The 17259-nt window shown below is 35.2% G+C and overlaps 1 protein-coding gene across 1 annotated transcript in view; it reads right to left on the bottom strand.

The window, feature by feature from the left end:
• Positions 1–16603, bottom strand: part of GALNTL6 (polypeptide N-acetylgalactosaminyltransferase like 6) — a 726107-nt gene extending 709504 nt beyond the window's left edge. Inside the window, exon 1 of the mRNA XM_040965775.1 lies at positions 16295–16603. Within this exon, the coding sequence (XP_040821709.1) occupies positions 16295–16432 (138 nt within the window). The 5' untranslated portion in view covers positions 16433–16603. The remainder of the gene's footprint in view (positions 1–16294) is intronic.
• Positions 16604–17259: the final 656 nt, after the last annotated feature.

Here is a 17259-nt window from a genome sequence, read left to right as displayed (position 1 = left end):
AAAAACATGCAATGAGTGCATTACTTCATAAAAATGGTAATAGTTTACCTTCTAATTTTAATATTTGTTTGCTAATGCCTACTTGACATTTAAAGTTGTATATTTGGTTTTACAATCTCTTAAATTTCACATAGACAGTTTAGTTCAAATACATCCATACATATAAAACACAATTATAATTCATTACTCCCTCAACTAATATTTATTAGTACTTAATTTGTGGTAAGATAATGTTGACACTGAAATTAGAATGTGGAAGAAGACAGACAATCCCTAACTTACATTCCTAACAATTTGCCACACACAGGGAAGCTTAAAAAAAGAGAGACTGATTCTCACAAAGTTGAGCAGCCTGAAATGAAGGGGCTGGCAGAACTGCGCTATCTGACAGCTCCGCCAGAGATCTTTCCTTTCCCCTTCCAGCGACCATGGCTGAGGGCATCCTCACTTCCTTGGCTTGTGGTGTCACTACTCTAATCTCTGGTCTGTCTTTACATAGTCTTTTTCTCTGTGTGTTTCCCACTCACCCCTGCATCACTTCAATTTCTGCCTGCTCTCCATAATGTATCTCCATCTTTGTAGGTTTGTTTTATTTTGTTTTATGTTAGGTCTATCAAATTTCCCTTACTCATCTTTGATTGAAAAGAGCAATAACAACAAAAACCCACAAATTATTAGACTTATTGTCCGGCTGAGTCATTCAGAAGGATCTGTAAATCTCAAGATCTCAAGTTTACCTCTATTATCAAATACTTTCGTATAAATAAGTTCAAATTAACAGGCCCAAAGGATATTATAGGATCATTTCTTATTTGTAGTCACCATTCAACTCACTGCTAAGTTAAAAAAAAAAAAAAAGATCTGATAAATGAAGAATACATTTTGTAGACACTTGGTTAGTATACAAAAGTATACAGATTGATAAGTACACATATAAGAGAAGTTCAAGGAGAATTCACACAATACTCTGGAAAGATTTAATACCAGCCTGACAGAATGTAATGAAACTTCCTAGGACAAGCTGAGAGAAAGCAGAAATTATTCAGGCAAGACTTAAAATCAAAATCATGCAGGCGGAGAAAAAAAAAAAGCAGATGATATCCTCAGAAAACTAAAAGCTCAGTGTGGTAGAATCTTAGGGATTCTGAACAGTGCAGTAGTAGGAAATTGGCCATGACCTTGAATTAGGAAGCTTAGCTAGGTATTAGTGAATCTGCACATTAAACATGTGAGTCTGATAAACAGATGGCAGAGAGCAATAGTCTATTTAAGAACTTGGGTGAAGCAACCCTGGTTTTTGGGAATGTGGACTTGATGGCCCGGCTGGAGGCAGGGAAGTCTCCCCAAGAAGACAAGGAAAGTGTTTCAGCTGATCCCAGCTAGGGAGTTGGCAAAGAGAGTAGAGACATATGAATGGATTAAGAGGGTCTTTAGCAGAACTGCTTGTAGTTAGCAATCAATTGACCCTGAGAGTGATTTAGTGAAGGGACCAATTATAGTGACCCACTTTCAGCCTTGAACACTTGAATAGATGACAGGGCACTTCATTTAGAGAAGAGACATGAAAGAGAGTGGAAGGGAAAGATTATTTAAGTTCAGACATCGATAATTTAAAATCTTTGTTTCTGGATTTCAGGTATGTGCATGATTCATATTCTTGTGAGAGAAGTTTGGGTTAGAAAGGTTGAGTGGGGAGAGCAGCATTACGGCATTGTGTGTATTGTCATTACCTGTAATGCCAGAATCCTGTATGGGTACTGGTTCAAGTTCTGGCTGCTCCACCTCCAATCAATGGCCTAGGAAAAGCATCAGAGGATGACTCAAATACTTTGGTCTCAACCACATAGATGGGAGATCTGCATGAAGCTCCTAGCTCCTGGCTGCAGCCTGGCTCAGCTCTAGATATTGCAGACTTCTAGGGAGTGAACCAGTGGATGAAAAATTTCTCTGTCTCTTCCTGTTTCTATATAGCTCTTTCAAATAAATAAATAAATATTTGATTAAAAATGAGGGGAATAATTTTTGGAATCATAGACTTTAATTTGATAATTGAAAGCATGAAGGACTGGAAGAGATGTTTTAGGAAGAGAACAGGCTTAAAAGACAAGTAGTTACACAGAAATGTAGGCAGCATAACATTTTTTAAAAGTCTGTAAAAGACTCAAGTAAATGTATAGATGTGTGGGTGACAGATAAAAAGGACAGTGTAAAGAAACGCAGAGTTTCTACATGGGCCAAAATGACCAGTAATGAGTATTTTCTTATTCAACTTCCTTTCCTGTATTACCAAGCTGCCTCTTCTTCTTTTTTTTTTTTCAAATTCTCTCGTAAAGTTTCGCCAGTATCCCATTTCATCACTTCTTCTGATAGTTTCAAGTAGGATAGAATGGTTAGTAAACTCTCTCATTAACACAACTGATTGCTAATGTTTCTGATGAAAGAAGTCAGTGCATGTCAGGAGGAATATTATTCAGCCTGAGGTAAGAAGTGTAAAGTGAGGAATTTGATGCACCAGTTCTTATTAAGAGCAGGGAGTGCAGGGCTCAAAATTTTGCTTTGCTTTACTTCTGGTATTGTGCTTCATGGCAACAATGTGATAAAGTTTAATTGTGATGCAACTATGATGCACAGGTTGGATCAGAGAGAAAATGACATTAGAAATTAGAAAATATTCCTGAAGTTGTAAGTCGTACTCTGGATAGAGGCCATCTTTATCCTCCAGTCACAGGAATTTTCTTCTCTTAGTAATTGGAGGCAAGAAAGAACTAGAAAAACAAGAAATGCTGCTGTTTATTCCAAAATAAATGTCATGAAGTCTTGGTTCCTTCAATACAACAATTCTTTAATTTCAGTGACCTAAGTCAAGGCTATCTGTTGAATAAGATGGGAGGTTTTGGTGTTGGAGATACAGGAGAGGGAAAAAGAGATTAGGAAAAGTGGCTTTGGAAAATCACAAAAAAACTGAAAAAGAAAGTGCAGAATAACTTTTTTCTGGTAGTCTATGTTTCATGGTGCTAGTTTCCAGTGTTAGCTTATAAAGGACTGTTTCTATTGAGGTAGCACAGTAAGTAAGCAGTATACCCCTTATGACTGCAGAGTTTGGAATAAAATGACAACTTCCAGTATTCGAAATAAAACAGCCAATAACCAAGAACAGCAACAGATTAATAGTCTGGAACTATAATATATCTTTCACCTCACAATATAACCAGCAGTTGGCTGTGTAGTGAGGTCCCACGGGACATTTTTTATGATGCAACACATTCAAGGTTTAGAAATGTTTAAAGATTATTATCCATTTCTCAACTCAGTAATTGATCAAATTAATTTCTGGGTGAAATTTCTTTTCAGGAAATTATTGAAGGAAAATAGATGAGACAGCCCTTTGCAAGGAGGAGGAAGAAAAAGGCCTAATGTGGTATAGATGCATTTATTATTATTATTATAATCCATGATACAGTTTGCAGTATAGGTACTCATCCCTTGTGCTCCTCATCCGCCATCTCTAGTTTCCCTGCCACCATTTTCTTCCGTATTGTCACAGTACTACAGACCTTTAGTAACAGTTACAAGTTTAACTTTCTGCTAAGTGTATCATGGCATTGTGGATATAAGCAAAGGTAGAATGCATTTCTACACTTTGGTGAACATCATCCCATGGATTCCCAGGTGTATATTTTTTCTGTATTTCATGCATCAGAACCCATGATCATTTTATTGGAAGGCTCATAATCTTTGAAAAACATAATTTATTTTCTCTTGTGAAACAAAGGTTTCTACAGACAGAGGAGGAACAATGTCATGCATAAGTATTAATTTGATAATATTTTGTTAGTTTATCTAAAATGACAAAAGATTTACCCAACTAGAATAATTTAAAAAAAATTATTTTCTCTCACAACCTAATTTTATGTACCTTCTCAATCCTTTTTCTCTCTAGTGAGTGAGATGGCACTTTGTCATCAACGTATTCAAATGTGGTTTATAGTAGCATCATTGTTCATTTCTTTTGTCCTACTTTACTGCTGAAAGCAACCCAAACAACAGTGTTAAAACTCAGCTTCTGGAAAGCAGTAAATATTTGCTCCTAAGGCAATTTTCAGATAATCATCTTTGAAAGCTTAGACTATTTTAATTATGTCATTAAGAAAAGGTGCTCCCCCCCAAGAGAATTTATGTTCATAAATTAATACCATGAAGAGAGGACAGATGAGGAAAGCTCATCACACAACCATTGGCTGCTGATTGCTTATCAGGGAAGACTAATTTCTCTACTGACGTCTTATTTGCTCTGACAGGTAAGACTGTATGAGCCCTGAGTTCAAGATACACAAACTTTGAATCTTAGCTCCACACTGTAGTGCAACATGGAATATTCAAGAATAAAACAGTGAGAAGAAAAGCAAGTCAATGCTACTTCAAAACACTATAAGATCCTTTTTTAAAATTCCAAAATGTGTCCAAAGAAGGAACTGTATACTTGAGAGGCCTTAAAAAACATCTGAAAGCATTGATTTTTATCTCTTTTTAATTTCAATATCCTATAATTATAATATTTTAATATTTTACATTGCTTACTCTGTAACAATCCAGTTTTCCAGGTAATTATGTGCATTGATTTGTTTGACCCTTAAAACAATTAGACTTGCTATTGATATGGCAAATCCAAGTAAAAGATAATATGATTTTCCCCAGAATGCAAAGCTGGTTAATTAATAAAATTGGAATGGAGAAAGAGCAGTCTGTTTCTACTGTCCAAGTAATAATGATGTACATCGCTGTTCATTTTTGAGTTGCTGCATAATATTTTTGTAACAACACTCTAGGACAGTTCCATTATGTTTCCACTAGATGATGAACTTTACTTAGTCTCAACTCAGGACAGTTGTAGAATTACCACTATATGATCTAAACAGGATTTTTAAGTCTCTCCACATTTGTAAACATATCATGCTAATATTATACAAAGTATGAATTCATTGCAGAAATGTAACAGCCATTTAATATTGTGATTAGCACATGTTAAGAGCTCAATAAATGTCACTTCAAAAACAAATCAGCATATTAATATTTTCATTGTAATCATTTTGCTGGTTTTAGTAATATACTACCTGAAGGCTGTTGACAAGTGAATATTCCTGTCTCCACATCCTTTTTATCAGTACTACCATCAGCCAATCTAACAGCACTTATAATTAAGTACACTCTTGTTTGTTTTTTTTCCTTCACTTTGCACTCCCTGTATGTGGTCATTGACTGCATTCATTCTGACAGGTACATGTTCACTTGCTGACAAGCAGGCTGTGTGATTCCATAACATTTCTGTTTGGAATTATATCTTCAATCTGCACCCTAAGATTCCATAACGATAATAAACATTCAATCTCCTACCTATCATCTATTTACTGAACACATTAATAATAAAGCTAGATTATTTCCCACTTTACAAAATGTTTCATAAAATCTTAGTTATATCTCCAAATTAATATGAAAATCGCACAGGAAAAAAAATAGAATTGTCTGCGAAGAACACTGAAGCTGTTAAAAAACCTGTTCTCTAAGTCCACCTTTTAGATCATGATAACCTTTTTTGCTTCCCTTCCTCAACTTTATTGCACTTAACTATTCCCATTCTACTGAGGACAGCACCTCTTTCTCTAAGGGCTTCTCTGTCTTCAAATACGTATTCAAATTCCACCAGATATATGAATGCCAAGCTCCCAATTTTTTCTGTCTCAAAAATGTAAGCTATCTTAGTTGCACATATAGCCTGACCGTAGTTTACAATTGTGTGCAATCTCTGAACTGCTTGTAACTAAAATCAACCAAGTACCAGGAATAATAGTCAAATCTTGACTTGCTTTAAGCTATGTGCTTTTGATGCTGTTAATCATGGTTTCTTTCTGCAAATCTAGAGTGCATAGACTCACATTTTGTACCTGTGTCTTCCTTAGCTATGAATTCATTTATATAGAACTACCACACAAAATTGCTGAGAAGATTTAGACCAGGAGCACATAAATACTGCAAAAAAACAACATGCTTTTCTATTTCTTCTAAACTCCAAATAATTTGAGCATGTTATTTCTTATAAAACAATTTAACTCAATCCTATATTTAAGGGGTGTATATTTCTCTTTGGTAAGCTGATTGAAAACAGATTTACACTTTCATCACTTATTTCCTTCAACATTTAGCACGATAGCAATACAGATCACATATCCAATAAATATTTTATCAACAATAAACAAACAGATAGTGGTATAATGTATATGTTTTATTGTATCTATTAGATTTGTACAAAATTTAATCTTACATATTACCATGAATGGATCTGATAATCTCAGATTATCAGACTGCTATGTGTTAAAAAGTCACAAAAATGTATAAACCATCATTTAAGTTTTCTTAATTATTCCTATGTGTTAGCTAATTTACATATATAAATTACATCACTTCTCACAGATCTTCTTTTATGAGGTAAACTTTTCATTTACACATAAGAAACTGATGTGAAAAGAAATTAAACTGGGCCCAGTATAGTAGTCTTGTGACTAAAGGCTCTGCCTTGCACATACTGGGATCCCAAATGGGCCCTGGTTCATAACTGGCTACTCCACTTCCCTTCCAGCTCCCTGGAAAAGCAGTAAACAATGGGCCAAAGCCTTGGGATCCTGAACCCTTGTGGGAGACCTGGAACTGACTCTTGGCTCCTGGTTTTGGATTGGCTCAGCTCCAACCCTTGTGGCCAACTGGGGAGTGAACCAGCAGATGGAAGATTTTTTCTTTTTCTCTTCTACTTTCTGTAAATTGATCTTTCCAATAAAAGTAAATAAAAATCCTTATAAAACAATGTTGAAGAAATTAAATGAATTTTTTAAGATCATATGTCATTGTAAGAAGTGTAGCAAACCTATGAACTTGAAGTGTCCAAACTTTTTCACTCTATTTTGTTTCATCATTCAGACTTTCACTATTTTGTTCAAGCTTCTAAAACAGTGGGTGATACAATCCAGGAAGTACCAGCAAAAAACTGAAAGATCTACTAATCTTTTAAAATCTTTAATTGCCATAAACTGTATGACTAACACTACTAATTATGAATCAATGACTCCAAAGTACAAAGATGCAAATCTTGTTTTTCTTCTTTGCACTTAGCTGAGAGTGGAGGTATATAGAAATTGGCCTAATCTTCATTTTATTTTTTTAGTATTATGCAATTTACTATTATCCTACAGTAATAAAAGCCTGTGTAGTTCAGAGATTCTATCATTGTCCTTCTCTTACAAAAGCACAAAGGAAACTTACTTAGTATGTTGATTGATTATTTCATAACTTCTGCTTGATCTCCCTGCTTCACCATATAGAAAATTAAGAATGGCAACAATGCAATATGCTTTCTTGCTCCAACTCTACTAAACAGAAGAGTAATTCTACAAAGAATTGTAACAATTTTGAAAGTTTTGGTGGTCCACCAGCATGGTGGTCTAGTGGCTAAAATCTTTGCCTTGAATGTGCTAGGATCTCATATGAGTGCCTGTTTTAATCCCGGCATCCCTGCTTTCCATCCAGCTCACTGCTTGTGGCCTGGGAAAGCAGTTGAGGATAGCCCAAAGCCTTGGGACTCTGCACCTGCATAGGAAACCGGGAAAGAGGTTTCTGGCTCCTGGCTTTGGATTGGCACAGCACTGGCCATTGCAGTTACTTGGGGAATAAATCATCTGACAGATCTTCCTCTCTGTCTCTCCTCTCTGTGTATCAGACTTTGCAATAAAAATAAGTAAATCTTTTTTTTTTTTTTTTTTTTTTTTTTTTTTTTTTTTTTTATTTTTTTTTTTTTTTTTAAAGATTTATTTTTATTATTTTATATTGGAAAGGCGGATATACAGAGAGGAGAGACAGAGAGGAAGATCTTCCATCCGATGATTCACTCCCCAAGTGAGCCGCAACGGGCCGATACTATGCCGATCCGAAGCCAGGAGCCTCTTCCGGGTCTCCCACGCGGGTGCAGGGTCCCAAAGCCTTGGGCCGTCCTCAACTGCTTTCCCAGGCCACAGGCAGGGAGCTGGAAGGGAAGCGGGGCTGCCGGGATTAGAACCGGCGCCCATATGGGATCCCGGGCGTGCAAGGCGAGGACTTAACCACTTGCGCCACCGCGCCGGGCCCAGTAAATCTTAAAAAAAAAGTTTCTATTCTACTTAATAATTTTTCATCTTCAGAATAATTCAATTCCTTTCATAATTAAGATTTAAGCAACACCACCAGCAAAGGTGGTTCTCACTATCTCTCTTGGATCTAATGGGGAGAAATAAATGTTTAAACAGAAGGCAAGACTAGTTGTTTATATGAAATGAAGGTAATCATTAAAAGAAAAAATTTTACTCTTTTTTCTGTTATATTAAAAGCTTCAGTTTTTTAAACAACTTTCAATATAATATCACAAATGATTTTTCTTTTTGCAAAGAACAATCATATGCAAACTAAACTAAAATCAATAGCCAATTTTGAAGTCTTAAAAAATGAGTTTAAAAAATATTTTCAAGTTCCTACTTGATAATTCTTTTAAATCCAACATACTAAGTGTTTTGTTTTGCAGAGCTATCTTGGCAATATTCCTTAAATAAAATCACCTGCAAATCTTTATTAAACAAACAGTAATTAGATTATAAAGGAAATGATTGTTTAGAAATGCTTTCATTAGGTAGACAATAGTATTTATCTCTTAAGTTTTCTGTTTGTTTGTTTATAATCTGCTCCAGATTTCAAATATTTAATTCTCACCATAAAGCTAAATTAAAGATATTCACACCCCATTCTCTTTGCAAGAAACTTGGGGTAGGGAAGGTGTCTGAGTTATTAAACGAGAGATAGGTCTGAGTACTAGAGTTTGAATTTGAAGCTAGGTAGTTTGAGTACAAAACCTATACCCTGACCTAATAAGAGTGAAGGAATCATGACTGGTTATGATCTGTACTACTGTAACAATGTGGAGGAATTCAGTGTGTGGGGGGAGGTTTGGGGAAAGCTTGGGAAATTCCAGAGCCTATGAAACTGTGTCATAAAATTAAATTAATGTAGTTTACAAAGAAAGAGTGAACAAGAACAAGGCAGTATGGAAATACTGATATTTCTCTTCAAATTAGGCTCAACCAGCATGTCCTGCTGGGGAAACTTGTCAAAAATAAGGAAGATGGAAAGCCCATTTCACTCAAACTTAGATGGCACTTCTGACAATTTTTGCTCTTTTATTATTCTTAAATTGTTCTAAATTATTGCAATAATTATTTCTGGTTTGCTAGACTTCAAGTTTAGAAGTAACATTCCAAGAATAGTGGGTACTTGAAATAATTTAAAATTCATCTTCTCGGTTGCAATTGAGACAACACTACTCGAAGATACATAATTGTTAGCTACCACCTTACTGTATGGCAATCACATTGTGTCAAATATATGAATTGTCCTATTAGTAACCTGTGTGACTTTAATAAGCTAGATCTTTATTTCGATTCTCACACTTACTAAGTAGATGTAAATGCTTCTAGAAAGAGATGTTTTCTTAATCTCTTTCTCAATACTTGTCCAGAGTTAAGTTTATAACTTTTACATAGCACTTCAAATTTGAGTAACACTCTATTGTGAATGCAAAAAAATGGCAAAACAAAGAAGTTTCGAGGACTTTAAGATGTTGTACAAAATGAAACAATCTGCAGATTCAAATTTTCTTTCATAAATAAGATTATGTGTGTGGGTAAACATATATGCACGAATGTTACCAGAAAGAAATGAATAAATTGAATTTGAGAGAATTGCTAATCCAGCCCATATTTTATTTCAGCTAAACACTTAACCAAAAAAAATGTGAGAAGGTGGCGTTTTTGATGCATTGATTAAAACACCCTCTTTTCATAAACAAGTTTCTGGGATTTTATTCCAGCTGCATTCAGATTATAACATCTGCTAATGTGTATCATGGGAGGCAGCAAGTGATGGATCAAGTGGTTTGGTCCATATCATCTACTTGGGAGGGGGAACAGTTACTGATTTTTATTTTGACCTAGAACAGCTCCTGTGTGGCAGATATTTGAGAAATGAAACAGAAGACTAGAAACTCTATTGTCTGGCTATCCGGCCTTTCAAAAAAATCCATCCATCAATCAATGGCAAGTTAGAATAAACCTTGTTTGGTTTACCTTGCTTATTTTGTGTGCTAATATGTCCATTTTGAATTATTTCGGATGCCACCTTATTGAATTTAGTAGTAATAGTACTATCAGTGAAGAGTGGTGTTTGTAATAAGATATTGAATACCTTGAGATAGCTTGTCCTTTTCCATTTTTTTAAAGATTGATTTATTTTTATTAGAAGTCAGATATATGGTGAGAAGAGACAGAGGAAGATCTTCCATCTGATGACTCACTCTCCATGTGGCAACAAGGGCTGGAGCTGAGTCAATCCGAGGCCAGGAGCAAGGAGCTTCTTCCAGGCCTCCCACGCTGGTGCAAGATTGCAAAACTTTGGCCATCCTCAACTGATTTCCCAGGCTACAAGCAGGGAGCTAGATAGTAAGTGGGGCAACCAAGATTAGAACTGGTACCCACATGGGATCCCAGCACATACAAGATGAGGACTTTAGCCATTAGGCTATCAGGCTGTGCCCTGTACTTTTCAATTTTAAATAAGTTCAAATCTGTGTCTGTATTTACACTTATATCTCTATCATCTATCTATCTATCTATCTATCTATCTATCTATCTATCTATCTATCTATCTCATCTGTACATATTGTGTGCATCTAAATATATAGTCTTAGTGGCAAACATGATATTGATTTGTTTTTCATTGGCCTTCCATCCAGGTATTACCATCACATTTGAGATAATTGAGGAATTTTGAGCTTTATGGTGTGACAGCTGAAGTTTGTGAGAGATGCACGTGTCTGGTTTATCATAGTTTATGCTTTTATTGTCATCTTCACAACCTCCCAACTCTTGTTTACATTTTCACTTTCTACTTCATAAGAGTACTTTTACAGGCATAATTGCAAGTATGAAGGGAAGGGAAGAGAGCAACTGGCTCATACCAGGATTAGGATTCTGAAGTGTCCACTACACAAACTCTTTACCTTAAATAAGCCAAACAAGAAAGAAATGGGAATGACTGTAACATAAAAAGTATCCACATCTGATTCCATATGGCACTTACGTTGCATAATTCTGCACCTGGTTTTAATTCCTGTCCCTCTGTTAAGGTTATTCTTGATTGTATGTAAGCTAGTTTTTCTCTATTTAAAAAACTTCAGAAAAAGTGTACATGGCTACAGGCTTCTTATAAATATTTCGGAATTTTTTTTAGGCTACTCAACTCTCTTCTCTACATTACTTAAACTGCCCAGTCTTTCTCACACTTTTAATATATATTGAGTCTTGATTTGATTTCTTTTATAGAAAGAAATTATAGACTAATTGATTCAGCACAGCCTGCCCAAATCGGAAATGAACAGAAGGAAGAGAGAAGCAAACTGTCGTCCACCTTTTTTTATTTTTTACCAGATTGTGAACAGACGATTGTTTCACACCCTGTCCCCCATGGGGCAACGTGATGAACTAATCATGCAGCAATCTACTAGGGCACAAAAAATAATTAAGACACTTGTTTCAGTGGTCTGTGTTACGCCATCCTGTAGTGATTCTGAATGAATTCTCCACAAATTCGGAAAAGGGCTTATAAACCTTAACGTGAAAGCTACATCTTTGCTAATAAAGAACTGTTAGGCTCAACATGAACCATGATTTCACATCTAACGTGTTAAATGTTGAAGAGTAAAGTCTTAATTTTTGTCTCCCATCTTTCATTCTTGGAATATCTAAGGTGTTTTATAGAGAAAAAGAACAAACACTTTGCAGCTTTAGTGAACAGCATGGAAAGAGAGAGAGAGAGAAAAGAGAAAGGGAGGGGGAGAGAGAGAGAGAGAGAGAGGTGAGGGAGGAGAAAGAAAGGAAGAAGAAAAAAAGAGGGTTTCTATACAATGAGAGCCAATTACCTGACAGCTTGATAATATAAAGCAAGTTTAAAATGCTACTGGGGAAAAAGATGTTCTTGGTCAAAAGAAGGACTCTCTTAAGTGTGGAGCTGATTAATGCTAGAATATTTAAGCAATGATGCTGAGAAATCTTTCAAAGTTGGATTTCTTTTTAAATGAGAGTTAAGCCATGCGTCTGTCAAGCAGAGTTTACATGTGGATCTAGCAATAAAACATTACCTCACAGTACTTTCCATATAAAAGGTATGATCTCTCAGGACTTCAAGCATCTCATAACCTGACAAGGAAATATAGCTCTATTCCACACATTGAAATTCAAGGAAAGCAGAAAGTGCGACACTTCAAAGGGACTTAGAATTTCTGGTGATTTAAGTTTGCTTTTGTTATATGTTTAAATTCTCCAAGTCAAACAAATCTTCTGAAGTCATTCTGAGCAAGTCCAAGAGAAGATAAGTCAAAATTTTTAATTTTTGACCATGATTTGTAGATAGAAACTGCTAAGATTTTTTTCGTATCCTGAATATTTTATTTCTGCAACTCATGACTTACAATTTAGTTACTTTGACAGTGACTGTAACAGTTACTTTTAAAAATGGTATAACTTGTGCATTTAGAAAAAGTTCTGAGGATTATTTTTTATGCCAGTACTTAATAAATTATTTGGAAATAAATATACTATTGGATGCAGCAGTGTTGTCCTAAAACTTTATATTGGTCTATGTAACAGCCTCAAGTGCAGCTGAAATAAGAGCTCGACACAAGGGTATTTTGAAAAATTTCAAGAAAAATTCAAATTAACTCTTAATTTCATACTCCATAAACTTTCGAAGTAGTTGTGTAATTGAGGTAAGAGTCTAACACTGCCAAAACCAGCAAAAAACAGTAATTCAAATGTAAAATTGACATGTGAAATTAAGAATTCTTAACCAAAACGAAACAGCAATCATTTATTGCTATCATCTTCATTTTCTGTAGATTCTTTTGGATGTGTTTCTACACTTCTAATTAATACAAAGATGATACTTAGATCATTCTAAAGCAATAAACTGCAACAAAATTAAGCCAACTGAAAGTAACATACATTGATTAACATAATTTCATATGAATAACTTTATGAAACCTTAACAATGTCAAAGGCTTATATTCATTTCAAAAACTTAATTTTGATTTTTCAATGTCAATAAAATAAAATAAAACAAGAAAAGCCTTTAACTGTATCTTTTTACGGAAACTATTGCATAAATTCCATTTTGTTTCATGGAGGAACAGAAGAAAATAGAAGAGTAATTTGATTAGATGAAAGTAGATAAATAATTAGGGGTATCTGTTTCTCATTTTAGCTTTTGCATGACAGATAGGGCAAACATTTAAATATTTCCCTGTAATAGCAAAAATGTCACATTTGAAATACACTACAGTAAACACAAGCAATTAATGTGGAATATGGTACTTTTTAAAAGAATGTGAAGTAAATACTAAATTTGTTGAAAGTCCGAACAATATCCATCAGTTTCTATTTTTCCTCTTTGATGATTTCAGGTTGAATTATAAATGAAATTTATACTGAGTAGTAGGAAAAGTTCTCTTAATTGTGTGATCTGATAAATGAAAAACAAGATTATTGTTGAAGTATTAGTCATCCCATAGTTTTGACTTTCAATAAATTAAATTATTTGTAACTCACTCTAATAATTAAATTAATTAGAACCCAGAGAGTTTTTTCTACCTTGTGACCACTAAACACTTTCAGAAACAGAAATGCTGGCTATTTTGATCACAGCAGCTGTAAAGTAGAACTTGAATCACAGGCATGTGACTTTTTCTGGATATTATCAGTACTATTTGCAGTTGATACTGCAGTCATCACACTATGATTTATCTCAGCATTGTCAAGTTGAAGATTCAAAAAAGTAACAAATGCTTTTAACCACACTTAGAAATTAGACAAAGTGAATTTTAAAACAACTTATTTAATTAAATAACATGTTGTTCACTAGACAAACTATATGCTTCAGTTGAAAACCTGTATTTAATTGATTTGTTTACATGAACTGTATTAACATCATACCACATCACAATACTAAGTATGTTTAATTCATCATTTGAATCACTTTTTATTTGACAAAACATATAAATGACCTAATCTTCATTTATTTACTAAGCTGATTCAAAATTGTCTTAATTTTTCTTGCAATTTTACTTAATAATAGAGAAAACCAATAAGAAGCTTAAGTTTTCCTCTCACAATAAATAAAGTAATTCAATATGCTCCAAATCATTCAAATTAATTTTCATTTGATATTGTAATCTGTATGAAAAATATCAGTTTTGAAGCCATTATTTAATTTACAGAAAAATAAAGGACATGACTAAATGACTAAACTATCACTACCTCGTCTTAATCTCTTGATTTCAAAAATTTCACCTAGGGGTTACTAAAGTTGAATGTCAGATGATAGCCAGTAACATATATTATTTAAATAACAGTGCAAAAACTTGAAGAAATAGTTTCTTCTGTTGCCACATATGGCATTTTATACCTCCTATACCACTGTTACCCAACATTAAGGATCATGTACAGTACCAGATGAAGAAAGGATTTTGAGGTTTGAATGAAAAGTCAGAAGAATTGCAACGCTGCATTTTATTTTTTATGTAACTGGGTAAATAATTTTCTTATTAAAATTCCAAACCAATAGGATCAATGTGAAAACTGTAAATATGTCATCAATATAATCAATTAATACTTTATATTAAACATATTACCAAATATTTTACTGAAAATAATGCTGCTTCTCTTACTTACCAACATTGAAATATAAATTTTACAGAAGAGTGTGTTAGCTGCTAATTTTAATAAAATCCTATTTATAACAGGTTGGTGAAATAAGCGGTTTAACTAGAACTACAATGTTTCACATGCAAACTGCCCATCTTTTTCTACTGACAGGACAACATATTTTAAACCTAAGTTAATTTTCTGTTAGATTGAAAAGACAGAAAATTAACTGAAAATATGTCAACATTCTTTTTCACTATACCAAGCCACCAAAAATTCATAATTCTCTCTCAAATGTAAAGAATGCTAATGATGTCTTCGCATAATGAAAAAACAGATTAACTCCATATATTTTGCAAGTGACCATTCATTGTGTAAAAACAATCATGAACTTCACCAAGTTCAAGAACAGACATTCAATTGCTGTGAATACATAGTGCTGTTGTCCAGTAATGAACTCCTTAGCTATCTCCTGTATGTAGAAAGTACGTAGTGTACAAGGGAGATGACCCTTGAAATTAAGAATATTAACATTGCTTGTACAAGGTGATGCATAGGACTAACTGGAAAAGTGTAATATTCATGTCATGAAGAAAGAGGCATACCATTAGTAAAAGTTTATGTAGAACATCCAGTCATTTATTGGTAAATATGAATTCACTAGTTATCATCAATGTTCTAAGAAGAATTTTTTGCACAGCTGATCATCAAGAAAGACAGCTATTTTGATCCATGTTAAGTCAAAAGCCTTACACATATTAACACTTTACCTACTAAACAGAAGCAAAATATATCACTCTGCAAGGTGCTTCCAACAGGAAGGAAAGCGCTCAGCAGCACACCACTATCATTAGACTGTGGAACTGACTGTGTCATTTGAACAGTTCTGCCAGTATACCCCACAACACCACCTTAGCAACAGGGAGAATGAACTTTAAGTTTGCACAGGTTAAACCGTTGCTAAGCAAAAATTGCAACCAAAATACAAAAAACTACAGCTTGGTTTTTGAGAACTACTTCATATTTTCAGTGATTTAGCTGGACCAATTCGCTTTAATGTGGACTTAAACACCAGATGAAATGCAATAATAATAATAATAATAATAATAATAAATAAACAAAAAACATTCTGTTAACTGAACTAGAAGCAACACTTATTCACATCTCTCTCACACACACATAAATACTTTTCATCCATCTCAAGTCACAATCAACCTAAGACCAACTGTGAAAGAGTCTTTTCTCCACTTCTCCACCTCTTTTTTCTCTCTTTCCTAGTCTTTCAGTTCAGGATGGCACTGCCTGTGATCTTAAAAGAGCTACTTACTTAGATCCCCAAATCTGCACGACGTTTTGATGTCAACTCTGTAAAGACTTGAGGAGGGGGAGGAAACTCGATGACCCCACACACCTGCTTGCATGGGGGTCCCTTGCCTTGCTGTCCTTTGGAGATCTTTCCTCTGGGAGCTACTTACCTGCTGTTCCCCAGGCTCTGCAGACTTCACCAGATGTTTTTCCTTGTACAAAGACCAGAGGCCAATATTTGGCAAGAAAATTAAAGCCACCATGAATAACAGAGTCATCTGCAGGAACCTCTTCTGTTTCCTCTTCATTGCAAATTGCAGCAGAGAAGAAAAGTGAAAGACGTCCCCCTGCTTGATTCTTGTGCTCAATCCCAAAGTCCTGTAGTCTCCAGCACGCAGCACCAGCAACTGACTCAGGAAGCTACAAACTTTTCTTGCGTGTCCAGAGCCAGTCTGTGGGAGTCAGAGGGAGTTGGCCATCTGCAGAATAAACGCACGGTTACTTTCTCCCCAGAAAACTATGACGAAGGCTTTATCTATTGGCTTAGAAACAAATGACTTGACTGAGGAACTCATTAAGCCTATTGACCTCCATTAATAAAAAGCAATGGAGAAAATATGATCATTTCCAAAGTCATGGTAACTTACGAGAAAGTCAATAGCATGCTAGATAGTTCAGGGGGAAGGTTTACTTGCTTTTGTTTGCTTGCTTGCTTGTTTCAAATGCGTGTGCTTTTTTTTTTTTCGTGTTCCGATTTGCCCCCGCCTCTTAGTGGGAACTGACTGGGTTTGGGAGAAGGTTGGGGTGAGAACTGGAAGAGACGGGGCGGCTAGTCTCCATAAAGTATCAGGAAGGAAAGTGTTTGCTTTTGACATTGGAAGACCATTTTCCTGATCTTCCTCCAACACAGCTCCTGAATGTTTTCCCCTCGGGATAACCCACCTGAACTCAAATTCAACTTCCTCCGGAGCCAACGTGCTGGAGATCGCCACTGGGATCACGGATCCCGGCGGAACTCGTGTCTGGATGGGGGTCCACAAACTCCTGGATCTTCACTCGCCGACTTCCAACTCCTCTGCCCGCAGCGACCCTGGGCGCCCGATGGAAAGGAGACCACCGAAGTCAGCCGAATCCG

The sequence above is a fragment of the Ochotona curzoniae genome, unplaced genomic scaffold (genome assembly GCF_017591425.1).
Source record: "Ochotona curzoniae isolate NIBS_2020 unplaced genomic scaffold, NIBS_Ocur_1.0 scaffold_4505, whole genome shotgun sequence".
Taxonomy (NCBI): Eukaryota; Metazoa; Chordata; class Mammalia; order Lagomorpha; family Ochotonidae; genus Ochotona; species Ochotona curzoniae.
Note: the sequence above shows the minus strand (reverse complement) of the source record. Positions and strands in the feature narration are given on the sequence as shown.